General features: G+C 34.4%; 1 protein-coding gene across 1 annotated transcript; it reads left to right on the top strand.

Moving 5' to 3' along the window:
- Nucleotides 1-184: 184 nt before the first annotated feature.
- On the top strand, nucleotides 185-979 carry LOC143538559 (uncharacterized). Its single transcript, XM_077032088.1, has one exon. The coding sequence runs from the start codon at nucleotides 185-187 to the stop codon at nucleotides 977-979; it is 795 nt and encodes a 264-aa protein (XP_076888203.1).
- The last annotated feature ends 22,514 nt before the right edge of the window (nucleotides 980-23,493 follow it).

Raw genomic sequence — 23,493 nt, 5'->3', positions numbered from 1 at the left:
TCTATCCACAGACAAAGAACTGGCTAGGAGTTGGTCCCAGTTAATAAAAAATATACGGGGGTTTGGAAAAATATTGCTAAATTGGTGAACAAATTAAAGCTAGAAGGTAGTAAGCTTGAAGATTTAATTAAAGGTACGTGGGGTGATAGGAGAACAATTAGCTTCTGGTCGGATAATTGGGTGGATGGTGGTAAGATCGAGATTCCCAAGTTTGTACAAACTAGAGAAATATAAGCAGTGCAAAATTGGAGATCGGTTTTGGAGGCAAGGATCCTTTTTCGGTTGGGCTTGGGGTTGGGTTAAAAATCCAGTTTCTGATGATGAAAGGGCTGAATGGGAGAGTCACATCCGGGTGATTAATGCAGCTAGTTGGAAAGGGGGCTCGGATTCGTGGGTTTGGTTGGGTGCTTCGAATGGTAGATTTTCGATAAGATCGGTTAAAGGGTTGATGGAGAAAGAGAAGGAAAACGCAAACATTTATGCTTTGAATTGGTGTAAGTGGGTCCCGCTTAAATGTAATATTCATGCTTGGAGAGCGGAAATGGATCGAATTCCTACAAATGAGGCTCTAGGAAAGAGAAATATTCCTATGGCAAATTCGATGTGTTCTTTTTGTGGGACGAGTGTGGAAACCGCTAACCACATTTTTACAAATTGTTTGGTGTCTATGGCCATTTGGGAAGGAATTTCTCGATGGTTTAAGATGTCTCCTTTTTCGGCGTCTTCGGTGAGAGATCTTCTAAACATTGCAAAAACTTCTGGACTGGAAGCTGAAAAGAAGGATATGACGCACAAGACTATCATAATCTCGTGTTGGAGTATTTGGAATGCGAGGAACGGAAAAATTTTCAAAGGTAAAGAAGAGAAGCTGAAAGAGATTATAGGCGAAATCAAGTCGTTAGGTTTTCTTTGGTATAAACATATATTGAAAAGAAAAACGTTAGAGTGGTTTAAATGGTGTAATCAAAGTTTCATTTAGTGGTGTGTTCTTGAGGCGTCTCTCCGGGTTGTGGAGGGCGTCTGTGTTTTGGGTTTGGTTGGTTGTTTTATAAAGTTTACAGTTCAAAAAAAAAAGTTCGATATATGGAAAGCATGCTCGAGCACGTTTGTTAAGCGAGCTCTGCATAAAAATAATAACTATTAATATAAAAAATATTATATTTACATAAATAATAGGCTCGTTTACCTAGTCAAGTTCAATATATGGAACGCTTGCTGGAGGACATTTGTTAATCGAGCTCCAAATTACTCTCTAGTTCGTATAAGCTCGACTTTGTTTGAGTTTTTCAAGAGACGTTCGTAAACTACTCAAAATCGTCTCGTTCAAAGCTCAAACTGAGCCACGCTTAAACAAGTTCCAAAACAAAAACAAAAAACGCTTCTAATCTTTGATGAACAAGCCCAAGGCTCGCGAGCCTAAACGAGCCCATTTTTTATTTACAATAACTATATATATTAAAACATATATAAAAGTAAGGAAAGGTTAACGTACAAATGAAATTAATGTGCTAAACGTGAAAATCAAGTAGAGTAATTATATATACAAGTAGAGTAATTATGTAATCATATCATAAAGTAATTATCATAGAGTAATTACATAATTACTCTACTTGTATATATAATTACTGTCACACCCCGACTAAGGGCCTAGGCGTGTGACCAATAGTTGGTACCTATTTTGTAAATATATCAGAGTTTTAGCGGAAGTCTTTAATTTATAATAAAATATTTATCTTTTAAAACATTAGTTTATAAAATATTTGATTTAGTATAAAACTTTCTCGAATAATAAAAATTCGAGAGTTTGATTTATAAACTCTTGTTTGATTTATAAAACTTTGTTTAAATATTGTTTGCAATATTTTAATAATTTAAAACTAAGTCATCTCTACCTTGTGAGCATCTATCTTCTTGGATGGCTATAATTCCTTGCTACCTGTTCTAACTTTAATTCCTGAAACGTTGGGGGGAAAATACGTCAGCGATATGCTGGTTAATCGTTGACTCAAAACATTTTTATAAATCTTTCTTTGACTTACAAGATAGTTTTCTGGAACAACCTCAGCAGAAACGTCTCTTATTTCTGGGATTTGTACCACTTGCCATACACACACAATTACGGTTCTCCGGGAACTAACGCCCATTGGAAACTGATGCCCATTGGAGAACTTATATTATGACCTCTAGTCTGCGGCCACATAGCCTTGACTGATAGACTAGATTGATAATGTTTGGATCCAGACACATATGTACTCGGTCTAAGTTGCTTTTATTTTCTATCTTGTATTTTAATATGGATCACGTAATCCCATAAATCTTTATTTCACTGTCTTTGCTTAAGATAAACAACCCGTTTATCTTGACTGAAAAAGGTTTAACGTATTCACCTGTGATTGTTTGTTCTGAATGCTATGGTGAGACGTTTGAAAAACCTTTGTGAATGAATGAATGATTGACCTATTGTCTTGCTGAAATGAGAGCCTTGACTCGCCCACCCTCAGCTCGATCACCGGCGACTCTGTGAAACACATTCTCTTCTATTCTATTATGCACTTCTTTCGCTTTTATTTTTCCTTTTCATATATACCAACACAAAAGAAGTAGGTTTCCTGTATTTTGAAAATTATAATATCTATTAAATTCATTCAAATAACCAAAAATATTCGATTCGTCATTCAAATAAGTCAAACAAAACAATTATATCAAAGATTAAAATCTTGTTTATTCTCTTTATCTTGCAAATACTAAGTTTTCTCCAATCCAGTTTGAACATCATAGCACACGATAACCTGCATATACGTTAAAAATGTAATAGATTTGTCAACACGAGGTTGAGTGAAAAGCACACCAGATTTGGTGTATATATAGTAAATAAATAAACAAATAAACATGCAACAGTGTCAAATGAGATAAGCAATTCAACCAATGAGTTGTCGATAAGCACGATGCTAGATAAACTGGACGATGGCTATTGCGACGGTCGTATGATCATCCTGTTATGAGAATATGTTGGATCTCCCCGAATGCGATTCAAATAGAGCATATAAGCATGTAACACATAAGATATAAATCGTTAAACACACATGACAAACTGTTGCAATTTGCGTATTAGATAATAGTACAATATATAGTAACGCATGCGTCCCCAAAACGATAAAAATAAGTGTAAAAAGAGGGAATGTGATACTCACCTGATCGGATGAACGAAATATTAGTGATGATGTGAGAAAGATAAATCCTTCGGGATATATCGATAAGAATTCCTACTTTAATATAATAATATAAATTAATTATAAATGATATAACATAATTTATTGAATTATGATTTTGATGTGATTTGTGTTATGATTGGGGTTATAATATTATGGATTTGAACGATTGCTCTCTACGGATTATTTGTTATTATGAAAACAATATTATTAGTCATCATTAATTTATGAGAATCATTTGTTTACCTTATAACCGAAATTTATAAATAATTAATCTAAATAAATATACATTGTGATATACTATAATAATAAACATTTATATAGTTAATTATAATAAAATTTATATTTTAGAATCTTTAACGAAACACCATGATAAAAATATTAGTTAATACGTTTAACACGTTTAATACGTTTTATTACATTTTCTTTTGTTCAAAAAGAATAATATATATATATATATATATATATAATCAAAAATATGCAAATTTACAAAGACGTTCAAAGAAGAGAGAACACCGACAATGGTGTCGGGGTTTAAAATAAAATAAAATAAAATGATTTATTATTATTAAGATATACTTATATATATAACTATCTATATAAAATAAAATAAAATAAAATATATATATAACTATCTATATAAAATAAAATAAAATAAACGAGCTGTTGGGTGCTGAAACGAACTTAAAAATCGCTTAAACGAGCTATTTGGTGCTGAAACGAACTGAAAAATCGTTTAAATGAGCTGTTAGGTGCTGAAACGAACTGAAAAATCGCTTAAACGAGCTGTTAGGTGCTGAAACAAACTAAAAAAATTGCTTAAACGAGCTTTTGCTGTTAAAACGAGTTGTAACGTGTTGAAAACGCGCTGACTCGTTGGTTCAAAAAAATAATAAAACTGACCCGAAACCCGTTCCGACCTTGACCCGTTCTAACCCGAACCTCAATTTTCCGAATTTTTTTTACAAATTTTCGGAATTTTAAAATTATATTTCGCATTTTTACTAATTTTCGCAACATTTAAAAGTTATTATGCAAAGTAAAAACATTGAAAAATTAAAAAAAAATAAAAATAAAAACCTAGATTACCTGCTATCCAGGTAAAATATTTAGGATTGGAACAAAAATGAAAGTTCAATAACCTGATTGGAACAAATTTCAAAGTTGGTTACAATTCTATGGAGTAATCCCTATATATATATATATATATATATATATATATATATATAGGGTAAGGATCCTTAGAGAACCCTTTGCAAATTGAGAACTTTGAGAACCATTTTGGACCATTAAAAACACATTTGAAAAAAATATTTAAAAAAATCATAAAACAAAAAATAACAAAAATTTTAAAAAAGTAAAAAAAACCAAAATTCTTATATTTCATTCCGGTTTCATTAAAAAAAATTAAAAAAACAAAAAAAACATCACATTATACACATATGTATAATTTTATTTAATCTTTAGTTACGTAATATACACATATGTACAGTGTCATTTATCTTAAATTATACACATATGTATAAAAAAATCATGTAAATGTACATATATGTATGTATTATACATATGTGTATATAATGTGGCTAAACCGAGTTTTTTTTTTAATGAAACCGCGATGTTAGAATAAGAATTTTAGTTTTTTTACTTTTTTCATTTTTGTGTTTTTTTTATTTTATGATTTTTTTTATTTTTAGGTTATTTGTGGTCCAAAATATTTCTCATGGTTCTCAATTTCAAAAAAATTCTCTCATGATCCTGATCCTATATATATATATATATATATATATATATATATATATATATATATATATATATATATATATATATAACTATCTATATAATTGATTACCATGAAATCCTACGTGTCGCTCTCAGGTTGTCACCCCCATTATCTAGAGCTACCAGATTGCTTGATTTCAAAATGGAGGCTTCTCATGCATTTGACCTGAAATTTACCAAACCTAGATAGTCTTTAAATGGGTTATAACATCTCATTTATTTGTGAAACTCTTTCATAATCAAACTATAATTTTTGCGGGTCATGGGTCTCACCAAACCCGGATAACCTTAAACGGGTTTAACATCTCACTTATTTGTGAAATAACCCCTTAAACATCAAAAAATAATTTCCACGGGTATGGGTCTTACTAAACCCTAATAGCTCTCAAATGGGTTATGAGATCTTATTTATTTGTAAATACTTTCATCCTCAAACCCTAATCTAATTTATATACTTTACATGTTCTCCATTGTTGGTCTATCATCTCCATCGTCGGTTAACTTCCGATACTACCCGTCATCGTCAATATCAATGTCCCCTTTTTCATTAGACAAATATATGTGTTCATGTTTGTTCATTTAAAAAAATCAACATGTTCGTGTTCGTGTATTTTTATTCGTTAAAAATCTAAAAAACCTACACATCTCAATTGAAAATACCCAAACGCAAAAAAATATAATATCAAACTAATATATATGTATTAAATTAAAACAAACTACGTTAAAAAATAAAATAAATCATCATAAAATAGCAAAACGATTAAAAACAAAAACTTAAATAAACTCATGTAACACGGGAGGATCAAACTAGTGTGTGTGTGTGTGTGTGTATATATACACACACACACGTAAACGAAAGCTTTTAACTAGATTTTTTACAAAGGTCATAACTAAATGACGTCGGTTTAATATATTACTGTTTATTTTATATTTTATTCTAATTATAATAATTTTATAAACCATTAAAAATCATTAAAAAAATAAACCGCGTCTAGGGGTCTCGAACCCGCGCCCCTTGCCGATTCACAGCATTATAGACCCACACACGAAACTAGTTGGGCTAGCTGAACTGTTGGTTAAGGAATAAGAACCATAATTTAAATGCATAATCTGTTAAAATCCCTAAATCAATAAGAATCCTAAAATCTTAAATCCGAGATATAGTTATTTGTTTAATTAATTGAAGTTAGGGTTAACATTATATGGATCAAAACAATTATAGTTCATGTTTTATTTACCAGATTAGACCACGAATCGACGGCGAACGATACCATTATAGCCGCGGCCAAAACACGACGGGTTAAGTGTGTTGCAGAAGACTATCGTCCAATTAAACTTAGGGCTTATGATTACGACGTGAAGATGATGGTGTAACAGGGTTTAATTGAATTTTGGTGGTCGTTACATAGTGTGTTCATGAATGGGTTGATGTCGGTTCGTTATAATAAGAAATACGTATATGTATGATCGATTTAACAAAATTAAGAACGTCGGTGGGGGTCGTTTTGAAAAGGAGAATAACAACCATGATTCAATTGCCTAATTTGTTACGAGAATTGTGGCTCAAGTTGATGAACGGGTATACGGGTAATCCAATTGGGTCACGGTATGGGTTTGAATCTGGGTATAAGATATATATTATAATAATAATAATCTTTGTATATATTACAAATTAGACCCTAGAGTATAGAGATGTGAACACAACAAGTTTAAACTATAGTTTAAGGTTAAATTTATGTATGTTTGAAAGCTAATTATGTATATTAAGTAAATATAATAAACAGAAGATAATATAATAATAATTTGATAATCGTGATATTTTATTGTTAAAATTTCCCAACCATAAAAATGGTGGGGTCACTATTAATAAAAGAATAGATTAAAATCTGAGTTGTTACAGTCTCCCGTACTTTAGGGAATTTCGTCCCGAAATCAAAGGTAACTATAACAAAACCATAAATTTTGAGGAAAGAAAAAAAATTAATATAATTTAAAATTTTATCTTAACACGGAACTTTGAGTAGTCGAAACAACGCTCCAAGTGAAAATCCGATAAGGTAACTTATATATAGGATGTACCAGCGGCACTACGTGAAAATTGACCTTTGGTCACACGAAAAAAGTGTGGTCGTAGGCCTTTAACCACACACATTTGTTTCAGGTCATATGTGACCAAAGGTCGGGACACTCTGGGTATGATATGGTCACACATAGTTTTTAGTGGCCTTATGTGGTTATAAGTGTGGCTAAAGGGTACAAGCATTAGTTGCTGGCCATCAAGAAGTCTCTCCAATAAGTGTGGCTAAACGGTAGAAAATGGCCACATGACTATTTACTATGAGTGGCCATTGCATGTATAGAGCCACAAGAATTCATGTTTCAGCCACATGAATTTTATAATAATGTGGCCAATAGGGTTGTGTTAAGCGTGCATTGTGACCTATACCGTGTGATATAGCAAAGCAATGACCACTTAAATTTAATAATAGTGTGGCTAATTATATCATATAGACACGGTTTTTTTACATTAAAAGTGGCTAAAAATGTTTACTTTCCACTCAAACACTCCTTTGTAGATTATAGTGTGGCTATTGTCTTACCGTTTGTCACACATAATGCTTTTCGTAATTTAAAGTGTGGCTATTGTCAAACTTTTCGTCACACATAGTGAGGTATTGTGTGGCTAATCATATCATATAGACACTGGAGGTTATTGTCAATGTGGCTAAAAATGTGAACTTGCCAGTCAAACACTCTTTTGTAGTTTGTGGTGTGCCCATTGTCTTACCGTTTGTCACACATAATGCTTTTCGTAATTTAAAGTGTGGCTATTGTCAAACTTTTCGTCACACATAGTGATGTATTGTGTGTCCAATCATATCATATAGACACTGGAGGTTATTGTCAGTGTGGCTAAAAATGTGAACTTGCCACTCAAACACTTTTTTGTAGTTTGTGGTGTGGCCATTGTCTTACCGTTTGTCACACATAATGTTTTTTTAATATAAAGTGTGGCTATTATCGTACTTTTGGTCACACATAGATAAATGTGGCTATTTCATAAGTTTAACAAACCCAATAACATAAATTCAAACCGAGTTTACATTACCAAACCTTCACTAATAAGTTATAAATTCAAAATATTTAAAACTACTACTAATTACTACCGACCTCAAACTTTCTCATAAGCTCGTCAAATTGTTTTTTGCCTCCTTTCTTCATTTTCCTTAAGTTATTTTTCCATTTGTTCCATTCGTTGCACTCGTTCTTCCAACTCATTTCTTGACTTCCTTTCATTTTCTTGTTATTTTTCCATTTCGGCTCTAACTTTTTGAACCTAAAATTGTTTAACTATTAGCATCATAACTAGTAAAGGGTTAATGTGAGGCGAAACCTCAAAGCCAAGTAGGGATGTTCACGGTCCGGTTTTTGCGGTTTTTCGTCAAACCATAAACCAAACCGTTGGTAACGCTTTTTTATTTATGTAAACCAAAACCAAACCGTATAACTTTTAAACCGAACCAAACCAAACCAAGCAGATATAAAATAATTAACTAATATATTACCCGAAAACGAGCAAACATACGAGCGATCACATTCTTTGGCACCATTCTGAATGTAGCCCGATGTTCATCATAGTGCTCGATTAGTATTTTTATGATATTCCTATATATGAATCCCATGACTTGCAAACCTATAATATTGAAATACCAAGCAAGTATATTTGTAACATAAATAATAAAAATGTTAAAACTAAAAACAAACCTATCCCAAATCTTTACAATAAATTTCTTCCCAGAAGTATCCCGAGGCACGAGTCCCACAAGTATACATTTGTAGACCATCGACATCGCCACTACCAACATCATCCTCATGTGATCCAGCAAGTGATGCCCCACCATGATGGTTTTCACCCTTCCTAGGTACCGTGGTACATCCATGCATAGCACGGCGACTATCACGCACAATCACATTAGACATAATGTATACACAAACACAAACTTGAATCAAAGACTTGTTGGTGATAATAATCAATGTCAACTGTACAAAAAAGTCCTAACATGTATTCACACGTCGTATCATGGCAAATCAACCAAACATTCATCATACAACTTAACTTATGATCACTTAGTTCACGAGACAGATTATAGCATGTACAAACTGATTTTATTCACTAAGAAAAGATTAAGTATAAATTCTACAAAATTTATAACGGTAGAATATATGAATTAGGTTTCTCAAACAATTTTTATTATATTTTTCTCATGCATACAAAACTCAAAATAATTCAACCATTACAGGTATGTACCAACAGTTCAGCATATTGCACAACAAACACTTGTTAAATGGTTCTATCAACTCAATAATCTAAATTATGCAAGACCAACTAGGTTGTCTTAAAAACTCATAATACTAATTTTCAGAACTAGAACCTACCCGTTTAGTTTTGTCATTAGGGAGTTATGGTGTCGGAAAGACAAACCAGAATATAACTCCCCAAATCAGCTTTGACCAGTGTTTTTGTAAAATCATAAAAACTATTCAAAACTCATCCAAAAATTACAAACTTTACCTTTTGGAAACTAGACTCATAGAACTATATTCTAGAATCAACAATCGTTCAATAATCATCGTTTAACATCAAGTTACATACCAATAAATAAACAAAAACGAATCTGTCAGCAAACTGTTGTCATCAAAACTCAAACCCTAACATATTTATGACATCTCTAGGGTTCTAATTTATCAATTAACCTTTTAGCAATGAAAGAAGATGACTAAGCTTAAATTAGGTGAAATACATACATTTTTAGCGATGAAAGAAGGTGTACTAAGCTTCAATTACAAGAAATAACACTTAAAATTGAAAATCCCCAAACTTGGTTCTTTGGGTTCTTCACACTCAACACGAATCCGGCAAAAATCGAGAGAGATTTGATGGAAACCAACACCACATGTGAATTCCTCTCACAAAAATAATAAGGTTAGAGCCTGGAATCAAATGATTTGGTTAATAATTGAGTGAGTTAGAGAATTAAGGATGAAGGATTATGGTGGGTGTGGAGAGATGAAGAAGAATAAGAATAAGAAGGAATGAAGAAAAAGAAAAAAAAAGGTAGGTTAAATATGTGGTCAAATTAGATTTAAAGATGAGAGGGTAATTCAAAATTTTTTGAAGAAAAGAGGGGGTGAATTTAATTTGAAATTTTGAGGGAAGTGAAATTAATAGGAACTAAATAGAATTATTTTTTTTATTTTTAATAATTAAAATAAGGAGTTGTTAGTGTAAATATATATATATAACAATTAATTAAACCTTAAATAATATAAGAAATTGTATCTTAAATATGAAAACATATAAAATAAATACAAGTGATATTTATAGTTGCTCTAAAAGAGTTGTATAAGAGTATAGTAATAAGTGTTAACGCCCAATAAACCGTACGTTCATTAGTGGGTCATCCTAGTTCTTGATCGGTGTTAGTGTCCCATTATAGCATTTATCATGTCACAGTTGCTCTAAAAAAGTTGTATAGGAGTGTCGTTAGTCATGGTTAGGTGTTAACGCCTGAAACACACCATACTTTCGTCAATAGGCCTTATTTGGCTAACATTAGTCATAGTTAGATGTTAGTTTCCCTAGGTTACGTCATAGTTGCTTTAAGAAGTTTGTATAGGACTATCATTAGTCATAGTTAGATGTTAACGCCCAAAACATGCCATGCATTCATCAATGGGCCTTGATTGGTATTAGTGGCCATTATAGCATCTATCATATCGTCGTTGCTACAAGAGGGGTGTATACGAGTGTAGTGAGCCATAGGCATGTGTCAACGCCCAATAACATGTCATAATTTTATTAATAGGCCATATTGGGCCTTGGTTGTTGTTAATGGCCAGTATGGTCTCTATCATGTCATAGTTACGTTAACAGGTTGTATAGGAGTGTAGTGAGTCATAGTTGGCCGTCATACTTTGCATTAATGGGTCGTCTTGGGCCTTGATTGTTGTTAGTGACCCATTGTAGTCTCTATCATATCATAGTTGCTCTAAAAGGGTTGAATATGAGTTTAGTGAGTCATAGTTTGGTTAACGCCCAATAATATATCATACTTTCATCAATGGGCCTCATTGGACCTTAACTGGTGTTTGTAGCTCATTATAGCCTTTATCACATCATAGTTGCTCTAAAAAGATTGTATAGGAATGTCATTAGTCATAGTTAGATGTTAATGGCCGATAACATGTGATACTTTCATCAATAGGTCTTATTGGGCCTTGTTGGTGTTAGTGGCCCATTATAGCCTTTTTCCTGTCATAGTCGCTTTAATGGGCCGTATTAGGGCTTGAAATCTCTTAGTGGCCTATTATGGAATGTGATATGTAACATTAGATATTTAAGGGTTATATCGTGTTATAGGGAGTCATATTATACCATAATAGATAAAAACAAGTCATACATGTCCTAATGGATCATATTGGGCCTTGAAATCTATAATGGCCCATTATGCATATATAATTTTAAATTGTGTCTTAAGAGGTACAACCCGCCTAACCCGTCAATATACATTAAACATAGGGGTGGCAAATGGGTTGGGTCGAAACGGGTTATGGGTAGGAACGGGTTATGGGTCTAAACAGGTCAGGGTCGGAATGGGTCAATTAAAAAAGGGTTGTTATGGTTCGGTTTGGAACGGGTCAGGGTCAAAAGGTTTGGGTCATTACGGGTCCGGGTCAAAATGGGTCAAGGTCGGAACGGGTCAAAACGGGTTTCGGGTCGTTTTTTTAACTAAGACAACGGAGGAAATGTTTTGGTTTTTTTACTTTTTTCGTTTTTTATTTATATTTTGACTTATGATTTTTTTATTATTATTTTTGAATATTTTTTAAAATTGTTTCTTAAGAGGCACAACTCGCCTAACCCGTCGATATACATTAAACATATGGGTGGCAAATGGATTGGGTTGGGTCGAAACGGGTCAGGGTCGGAACAGGTCAATTAAAAAAAGGGTTGTTATGGTTCAGGTCAGAACGGGTTAGGGTTAAAAGGTTTGGGTCATTACAGGTCCGGGTCAAAATGGGTCAAAGTCGGAACGGGTCAAAACGGGTTTCGGGTCGTTTTTTTTAACAAGGACAACGGATGAAATGTTTTAGTTTATTTACTTTTTCCGTTTTTTATTTATATTTTGACTTATGATTTTATTATTATTATTTTTGAATATTTTTTTAAATTGTGTCTTAAGAGACACAACTCGCCTAACCCGTTGATATACATTAAACATAGGGGTGGCAAATGGGTTGGGTTGGGTCGAAACGAGTTATTGATCGGAACGGGTTAGGTTCGAAACGGGTCATGGTCGGAATGAGTCAATTAAAAAAAGGGTTGTTATGGTTCGTGTCGGAACGGGTCAGGGTCAAAAGGTTCGGGTCATAACGGGCCCGGGTCAAAATGGGTCAAGGTCGGAACGGGTCTAAACGGGTTTCGGGTCGTTAAAAACGAAAAAAGTAAAAAAAAACTAAAATGTTTTCTCCCGTGTCAACGTTCAGCATAAAAAAACTGAGAAATGAGCCTAAACCGAAACCCAACTCGTCAAGTACAAACACTCGTGTTGGCTCGTTTAAGCAATTTTCAATTCGTTTCAGCACTTAACAGCTCGTTTTTATAGCAAACAGCATGTTAAACAAATCGTTTCAGCGAGTTTTCAGTTTCTTTCAGCACTTAACAACTCGTTTTTATAGCAAACAACATGTTAAATAGCTTGTTTCAGCGAGGTTTTGGTTCGTTTCAGCACTTAACAGCTAGTTTTTATAGCAAACAACATGTTAAACAGCTCGTTTCAGCGATTTTTCAGTCCGTTTCAACACTTAGCAGCTCGTTTCGGTACTTAACAGATCGTTTCAACGTGTTTTGACCAATTTTACAGCAATTCAGCGATACAAAATTAGCAGTTAAGCTCGTTTTTGCCCGTTTCAGCAGGTTACATAACTAATACTTCAAAACGTTTTGTGTTTTCAATCCAGAAAACAAGTATAGGCAAACGTTTAGTGTTTTCAAAACCAGTATGTAAGTATGTCCGTGTTTTCAATCCAAAACTTGGTGTCGCATGTAATAGAGTTTTCTCAAAACCAAATGAATACATTTGACTCGCAAACTGTTACCTAGTACAAGTGTTTTAAGTTATGAGAATATGTTCAACAACACATGACTCTAAGACCCACGTATGAACTCACGCACAAACACAAACTTGACCTGACAAATCGATGGTGATAATAAGTAATGTCAACAGTACCAAAGTCCTTAAATGTATCCACACATCATATCATGGCAAAGCAACCAAATATTCATCATACAACTTAACTTATGATCATTCAGTTCACGAGACAGAATCTGGCATATACAAACTGATTTTATTCACAAAGAAAAGATTAAGGATAAATTCTACAGAATTTACCACAGTAGGATATATGAATTAGGTTTCTCAAACAATTTTTATTATATTTTTCTCATGTATAGAAAACTCACAATAATTCAACCATTACAGATAGGTACTAACAGTTCAGCAGATCGCGCAACAAAAACTAATTTAATGGTTCTATCAACTCATTAAACCAAATTGTGTAAGACCAATTGGGTTATATTTTAAACTCATAACACTAAGTTCCAGAAGTGGAACCAACCCGTTTGGGTTTGTCATTAGGAAGTTATGGGGTCCGAAAAATGGACCAGAATATAACTCCTCGAATCAGCTTTGACATATATTTTTGTAAAATCATAAAAGGTATTCAACACTCATCCAAAAATTACAAAATTGACATTTTTGGAAACTAGACTCAGAATACTATATCCTAAAATCAATAATAGATCAATAATCATTGTTTAACATCAAGTTACAGACCAATAAACGAGATCGAATCTGTCAGCCAATTGTTCTCAATAAAACTCAAACCCTAATATCTTTATGACATCTCTAGGGTTCTAATTAATCATGTTAAAACCCCCGTTAGATCTGATCACATGATGGTTGATGAAGTTTGTATCAAGAAGCAAGTGATGAAGAAGAGTAATGAGCTTCAATCGATGTTTATGGATTAGGTTTGTAATTGGGAGGAGGTGAAGGTGATGGTCACATGAAGCATAAAGTGTGGCCATTAACTAATAATAGTCACATTTATTGTTTTGCTGTCACTATTAGCTTTTAGCCACACATCAAATATTATAAGTGACTATCAAATAATACTTTATGGTCATATAAACACGTAAGCGTGACCATATATATTAGCTTTTAGCCACATATGAAATAATTAAAATGTGACCATTAAATGTTAATACTCACGCGTTTTGTTTTAATGTCACCGTTAGCTTTAAGTCACACATAAAAGCATATAAGTGGCTAACAAACAATGTTATATGGTCACATTGACCCGTAAGTGTGACAATATGTATTAGCATTCAGCCATATCATTGAAACCTATTGTGGCCGTAGATCACATTCGGCCACACTTTTCTAAGTGTGGATAGTAACTGTCACATTCTTTTGTTAAAGTGTGGCTAAAGGTTTCGACCAGCTGTGTACAGGTATGTTTTTTAGTCACACGACCAAACATGTGTGGCTAAAGCTCCAAACATGTGTTACTAAGGTTCAGAACATGTGTGTTTTTGTCACATGAACCAAACATTTGTTGCTAAAAGTTCTAGCAGGTGTGTTTTTTTTGTCACACAAATAAAAGTTGTGTGGTTGAAACTATGATTGGTGACCTTTAGCCACACATTTAATCTGAAGTGTGGCAAACCGATTTCAGCACATGTGTGGCTAAAGCCCTTTTTTCACGTAGTGCGGCGTATCCACCATGTCCTTATCATCTTCACATCTGTACCGTTATTTCCACTACTTACTATCACACCCCCATCTTAGGCCTAGGCGTGTGACCAACAGTTGGTACCATTTTTGTAAATTTATCAGAGTTGCTGGTTTAAGTGCGGAAATATTATTTGTGTGGATTAAAATATTATATATTTACATAATAAAAGACGGGATTATAAAATACCCGTTTTAATGTTTACAAATATTACTTGTTTATACAAAACCACCATTTTAAGTTTAACATTGTAAACAAAATTATCTGAGCCATCAGATCATATACTTCACTTCGATGCTTCAAGCGGCTAGTCTTCATTACCTGTAAAATATTTAAAAATACGTCATCAACACATGCTGGTGAATAAGCTGACGCATAAAATATTTTTCTTTACTTGATTACCCCTCGAGACATAACTTAGGTCTGGCCCATCATGACTTAGGAATAATCAAGTTAAAACAAAACACAATTATAAACTTAGCTCTACTCGAACCGCTCAGCAAATACCGCATCGTCCGATATAACTTAGATACCATCATTATACACATGATTACCCTCACTCGGACGTAACTTAGGTCCGACCCATCGTGGCGGAGACAAATAACCAGGTGTGGTGCGGTGTACCCACCGACTTACCACATATGTAAGGATCCAAACAAACGTACACGACAGCCTGAGGGCCAGCAATTATCTTTGTTTATAATGTTTTAGAGATACGTAATCTCATGTAATCAAATTTTAGTTTTACTCGATTAATACAAGTTTAAAAGTTGGGCATATTTACCTTTCTTATAAAAGATCAACTTCAATACACTGACCGGTTCTTCCTTGTTATCTCGGACCTATAGTACAAGTATAACCTTTTATTAATACCATATCTTTAATCTGGCTTAAGACCTTTAGTCTCTTTTGTATAATCTTTACCTCGATTATATTTTATTTTACACCTTTAGTTTAAATATTCGTTCTTTCTTTTATAAGTTAAAAATCTTTAATTTAACTAATTTACTTTCTAAAACTACATTTCTTCTTCTTGAAGAAACGTATACTTTAATCATTTACTTATTATTTAAGAAACTCAAATAATAATATTATCGATATAATATTTATCATATCTTTACTTATATTTTCTTTGTTATATTTTCTTTATTCATTAGCTCGAGGTATCGAGTATATCCTCGACTTAGGTTTTAAGCATTTAATATTTTATTAATATTTCATTTGTCATTACGCATACCTTTGTTGGCTTATTAAACTATAGGAAGTTGGGCAGCACTTCGACGTCTCTTACTTTCTCGAATTTCTTGATCAACACACCTTTGGCACGCAAATCGAGGCACGCCTATTCTTTGTTTCTTGTTGGCACGTCCTTCGAGGTGGTCGTCGGGTCATCTTCGTGGTGACACATTCTTTGAGATTTCGTCGTTTAGTATGTGGTACGAATTGCGAGGTATGTCAGGATTGGGCACGGTTTACTAGGTGAGTTCAGTGGCACGTTTTACGAGGTAGAGAGATGTTTTAGAGAGAGAATGATGTGTGAGTTTTGGTGTGAAGAATGGGAGGGCTGATGGCCTCTTTTTATAGGCAAATCTGGGGACCCATTGCGATACGCGATAGTCCCAAGGACACCCGTCACGTATCGTGACGTAGGGTGATGACATACCTTGTAGGCTTGCCACGTGGCATGTGGCATTCGTCAATTTCGGGTCACTTTTGTATTTGTTTTATTATGTAAACTGAAACCTTCGATATAATCAAAATGACGGATTTTATGTTACATTATTGTTTTATACTTGTCGGTCTCAAAAACACCATTTTCGATCCCTAAAATGGCCTTAAAACGCTTAAAAACAACTATGGGGGGCCAAAACTGCCAATTTTGAAAGTTCAGAATTTCCACCAAGTGACCTTAGCGTCGCGCTAAAGGGAGTCTGCACCAGAACTCGTTTTTTGTTGTTTTTATGGAAACATGTGACTTAAACCAACCCATTTTCATGCAAGACTCTTTATACTTGACCCTTTCAACTTACCCTATATATGCATGACCATTACCCCCTTATTTTCCCCTGATACAACTCCAAAATCTCTCTCAAATACAAAGATCTTAAGGTTATTTTCTTAGTGTTCTTGAAGGTTTGACTTTTAAAAGTCAAACTGAGTTAAATCTTTCATTCTGATTAGCCTATGTAGTCTTATTAATACTTGAATATGGTGGTACAACATGTATATATATATTATATACGCCCCTTGTTACGTTTGGCGGTTACTTCTCCAGTCTCGATCGGTGAGGTTTCGGACCTCGTAAGGCAAGGCTTCACGGAGGACTTCGTGTCCTTATATATATATATATATATATATATACTTATATAACTTGTTTATACATACTAACCATGCTTAACTTCTGCTCAATTTAGTTGTTTGTCATATTTACAAGTTCCATGGTTAAGGGTTCCAAGAGTCTAGCCTCGGTTTAACCGTAAATAGCTCTAGACCGTAAACCGAACTTTTTTTACTAGTTTTTGTTAAATACTTGTTTAAACATGTTTAATGTTAGATTTAAGTTTATAAGTTCAATGGTTATGCGTTGTAGAATCTTACCTCGGTCTTAACCCGAACCAAGATCTAAACCGAAAACCGAGTTTTTGTTTAAAGACTTTATTGTTAATTTTTTGGTTGTAAAATTTAAGTATTTTCATTTGTACATTATTATACAAGTTCTTTGATATTTGGGCATGTGAAAACCATCTATGAACTTATTGTGAGATGGAAACCGAACCAAACCGAACTAAACCGATTTTCACTCACTTAAGACACACAAGTGTGTTTTTATCTATCAAGACTTGTATATTTCTTTAAAAATAGTTTACAAACTTATTTTAATTATTTTCTTAAGTACTTGGAAATGTTGGATAAACTTGATCTCATAACAAAGTTGGGACCGACAAAACCAAACACTCGCTTAACGTACATTGGTAGTTCTAAAACAATAGAACTACATACTTGGTTAACTATTATTGGATTTTTATGAATTATCTCATAACCCGTTTTAGTATCTTTATTTTAAAGGGACTTGCATTCTTACATTTTTACCCACCTTATTACTTAACATAGGTTGAGTAAATATTAAGGTTAGATACTTTAACCCGGATTCGAGCAAACTTACATTTTTAAAGGACTATTGTTATAATTTCTTAAATAGTTACATTTTAAACCTTGAACTTTAATGCTTTATACTTGAGTCTTAAACCACAAACGTTATTGTATACTTTACTTAAATAAATGCTCGATTTTGTGTTCTATGCTTACATGCTCATGTGTTTACGTGTTTACCACTTTTGGTTGGTTGATCTATAAATCCTAGACTATTTTGGCATCCCCTTATCGCAAGGTGTCGTTAATGTATTCGTAATAACGATAACTATAAATCCTAGACTATTTGGCATCCCCTTATAGCAAGGTGTCACTAATGTATTCTTATTAGTGAACTCACTTTTTATCCAAATTATTTCTATTATTTATTGTTTCGTATACAAGATTGTGGCTTTTCTTATTGTATACTTATATGCTCAAAACTATGAATTGCTCACCAATCTTTGTGTTGATAAACTTTATTTTCTGAAATGTTACAGGTTTGTATTTAGGTTGATTATGGAGTGTGGAGAAAACGTTATCAAGACCTTTAGGATATTAGTAAAATGAACAACATATGATTTGCTATATTTTGTTATATTTTTCTTATGAATATTGTTATGTGACATTTCGATGTTGTAAATTAAATGGGTTTGTTAAATATTGTCGCTTTAAATAGTGTCATGCGCTTATGGGCAATCTGTTGCATCCCGGCATGTTCCACCGCCTTTGGTCAGGGTGTGACAGATTGGAATCAGAGCCATGACAATAGGATAGGTGGTTAGATGTAACGACCTAGTATTGTTATGCTTAGGGTCCTATACGTGTGCTTATACGTGTTTACTCTATTTTGATTGTTCATATCGCATGTTATTTATAAACTTGTTTAAAATTCACCAATATCATAAATATTCACATACATACACTTTCATAGTATTTTCAAGGTATCCTTACCTTAAAACGCAAAAGTAGATTTTCATTGTGTTTTATGGATTACAAGATTAACTTGGATCCCGTTGTTTCAAATCTCTTAAAGGTTGCGTTTATATCGGGTTTGTAGCCATCATAGGGAACAAGACATTATAAAACGACCATTTGACAAAAAGATTCCAAGAATCGAAGGTGATTTACTTACCAGGGATGATTGGATTATAGTGCTCGTTTTGTAGGCCACAAACCGTGTTATACATGTCAATACTTTAAGTAGTCAAATGCGAGCGTTCCGGTCGCCATCGTAATTTTCAGTGTTAAAACAATAGAACTGCGGTGGTTTGTAGACTAGTGTTTTGACATGACGTTGTATCTCGATTTATTGTGTTATTATCGTTATTTTAGTCGAAAACATGAAAAAAAGTCGCGGTGGTTCGTGCACATGTTTAGACTCCAACGTGGTGTTTTATAAAACTTTCTAGTGTCGGAATATCAAATCATGGTAGTTCATGTATGATTTTTCGACTCTATAAATCTCAAAATCTCAAATTTTCAAGCTTTAACCTCTCAAAAATCATTTACGTTTTGTTTTTTGATTTTTATTTATATACAAAGTTTTATATTTTATCTAAATCTAACATCTTCTCCTCACTAACTCTAGGATTCATAATAAAAAATTGAAATCTTATTTTATTTTATACACCATCATATTCATTTCTTTTTACCTCAAACTTATTCCATTTCGTTATAATTTTTAGCATGCCTCCGGTAAGCCGTCATCCACGCAAGAACTCCAACCGATGTATGGTTGCTTTCATTGTCAAGCAAATGGCCGCTGTGATTCCCGAACTTGTAACCCAAATCCAAGCTACCCAACCTCCACCCGTTGTTGCACCCGTTGAAACCAAACCCGTATCCTACCCGTATAAACAATTCACTAGTGCCAACACAACCGAGTTTTTGGGTACGAACTGTGCGACTACCTTATTGCAATGGTTCGAGTCGATGGAAAATGTGTTTTGACACAACGAGTGCCCCGATGCGAAAAGACAAATTTCACCTCGATCATGTTTAAGAAAACTGCTCTTACATTGTGGGATAGTGTTATTGACGGGTGCATCAGAGGATGACCCGTAAGTGTGCTTAAATGATATAAAAATCTATACATTAAGTGATAATTTCATGGAAATAGATAACTACTATTGTGTGGTTATTTTCAGGTATAAGGAGATAGAGGATGAAATCACGAGAACGTGGGCGAAAACGGCGAAGAAAACGGAGTTGAAACGAGAAAGATATGAGGAAAACAAGAAATTGAGCAACTGTTCCACCGTGGCCCACGGTCAAAACCGTGGCCCACGGTCAAAACCGTGGCCCACGGTCAACCCAGCTCAAAAACATCAGAAACCACCGTACCGTGGCTTCCTTGGTCACCATAACTGGACCATGGGCCACGGTGTGAACCGTGGGCTACGGTCCGCGCCGTAGCTGCCAATTTACCTTTGTTTTTATTGCGTTTTTTGGTGTCTTTTTACCTATCTTTTCATTCTAAACAACCTAGGGACGAATTTTTGAGAGCAAGAACAAGACTTTGGTGATTATAATCATTTGTTTGGGTTTATGATCCGTTAGATTAACCTAATTGATATGATGATTAATCAAACGATGTGTGGCTAGTACTCTTATTGTTCTCTCCCGAATTGTAAGGTTTTATACTTGGATAATTGTTAATCATTTATGTTATTGGTGAGATAGTATTGTGATCATTTGATTATTGTGCTATGGTGATTGCGTGTTTGTTTTGTAATTGTTAGTATGGTATAATTCGTGTTCTTGACTATCAGTTCTTGGTGCCATAGGCAATCGAGATTTAGTAGAAGAGAATTACGGTTAGCAATACTAAACTGATTATTGAGTGACAACCTTGCGTTTTCTAATCCAAGTACTTAGTCCTCGCTTATCACATCCAAACGCATTTTCACGAATTATAATTGTGTAATTCACTTCACAAGTAAACATTAACTTTATTAACACTGGAAACCTGAAATCGGGAGAGAGCATTCTTTCTTATATTGTTTAAAACTCGTTTATTGTTTTATATTTTTTTGTTAATCAAAAATCAAACAACCAAATCATTGAATTTACATTTTGCACTTAGATTAATTTAGATTAATTTTATAGCTACTCAGTAACGCATTTTCCACAAACTCCCTGTGTTCGATACCCACTTACTGCTATCTATTTAGTTGTATTTGGTTTATTTTTGAGTGAGTCGCACCTCCAAGGATCGAAAACGGCTATGGCTCTTCCATGGTCCGACCTCAAGGCACTTATGATGAAGAATTGTTTTTCCTAAACACGAGCTCCAAAAGCTCGAGGAGGAATTTTGGAACCTCAAGCAAGATAGTGGTGATAATGCCACCTATTCACTACGTTTCCACGAGTTGAGCATTCTCGCCCCTCACTTGGTTACCCCGGCTGAGCGTGAGCTTGACAAATACATTGGGGGTCTACCGATGCAAATCCGGGACTCTGTTATGAGTAGCAAACCCGTGAACCTTGAGAACGCCATCACTCTAGCTGGTGCGCTATCGAAAAATCATGTGAAGGCGGGTACCCTAACCCTCAAGAAGTCAAGTGAGAAGGCCAAGCCCGAACCCGCTCCACAATTCAAGGTTGAACCCGCACCACAAGCCGTTAACTACTCCAACTCATCCTGTCACAACAACAACAACAACAACAACAAAAAGAAACCCAAGACCAACTACCGAAACTTCGTCGTTACTCAACCCCAACCACAACAACAAACCCAAGCTTCACCCCAAACCCAAAGACCCTATACCGGTACCCTCGCTGCTCTGCAACAATTGCCAACTTCACCACCCCTCACACGTGCCCTATCGCCATTGTACCATTTATAACCGTTTGGGTCATCTCAACACTACATGCCGATCCACACAAGGAACCCAACCTAACCAACCAAGAACCATTCCCCAAAATTCCCAAAACCGATATGCACCCTACCCACAAAACCAACCCCAACAACCCCGAGCTTGCTTCAATTGTGGTGATCCTAATCATTTCCGCAACAGTTGCCCTCGCCTAGCTTTTTCCAACCAAGCCCAAGCCACGACCATACCTTATTACCAAACTCAAGCTTACCAAGTCCAAACCTACCAACCCCAACTTCCCCAACTCAATGCACCACTCATCCAACCCATCAAAGCCATTCAAGCACCACCTCCACTTCCCCGGCAAGCATCCAAGTCAACCATGGTGTGACAATCGTCAATTCCAGGTTAACTCCGTTAACTCAACTCCGTCAATTCAAACTTTAAGATCGTTGAATCTATAACGCACACTTCATTACATTTAAACTAGGGTTTAAATGACGCTTAACACTCACTACATGGGTAGTCTTTCGGGATTTGCACCGAAACGCAAACGAGTTGACGCAAATGATTGATAAATAAACGACAAACGTAAAAACAATAATTATATGATTATTATGTGTTAGGATTATGTGCTATGTGATAATACTATGGTCATGTTAACTTATTGTCCAAGTATGATGGAATGTTCTAGAAAAACAACACTTGGAAAGAAGAGGGACTAGAATGTAACTTGATTATTTATAAATATAACTTAAACACTAAACCCTAACTATTTTCCCTAACCCTACAACTTCCGATCGGAAGTCTCTTGTTCCCTCTCCACGGCTGCCGTCCACAAAGATCACACACACACACATCAATCAAGAGATTAATCCAAGAACTAGGTGCTAGGAAGGTATACTTGATCATCCCTTACCTCCTTGTTGTGTAATTTTGATGTTTAATGGGTTGTATGTAAACCCTAAGTAGGCCGATTATATGTATGTATGTGATCAATATGATTCTTGTTAGTTGCATAATAGATTGATAACTAGATTGATGTTGTTGCATGATTCATTGTTGTCTTTGATTTGGATTAGATCACAAACCCTAATCTTGTATGTATGGTGTGATTTATATGCATGGATAGTAGTTATGGTGTCTAGAGGGTTATATGGATGCATGATAGTTCATAGATTGTTATGATGTTGAGTTTTGATGTGAACAGATTCTGGACAGAATATATATACGATGTTTAACTGACTGTAACGAAGTGTAAACGTGAAAATTGATTGAGATTGTGGGTACTGCAGTAAACTAGGTTGAGTCTAGTTTCTATGAAGTATAAATTTGTAATTTTTGGATAAGTGGAAGTATACTTTTATGATTTTACAAAAACGTGATGCAAAGCTGAGCTGTTAGACCTGCTGTTAGGTTATATTGTAAATTCTATATCTCATGAACTACGAGGCCAATTGGGTTGGTTCCACTTCTGGAAGTTGACTCACTGAGTTAGGAACCAAACCCAAGTGGTCTTGCATTTATTGGATTTTTCGTTTACCGGGAATTGCAAATAACATTCTGTTGTGCATGAATCTGACTGATATGAGTTTACTGTAGTGTTTTGATCATTATGAGAAATCTATATGGAATAAAAATAATATAAAATATGTTCTGGAAACCTAAGACATGTATGTTTCAGTGGTGATTTTTTG

This window comes from Bidens hawaiensis, unplaced genomic scaffold (assembly GCF_021521415.1).
Source record: "Bidens hawaiensis isolate Kalapana, Puna unplaced genomic scaffold, B.hawaiensis_p1.1 tig00011640_1, whole genome shotgun sequence".
Lineage (NCBI taxonomy): Eukaryota > Viridiplantae > Streptophyta > Magnoliopsida > Asterales > Asteraceae > Bidens > Bidens hawaiensis.
This window is presented reverse-complemented; position numbering and strand designations above follow the sequence as displayed.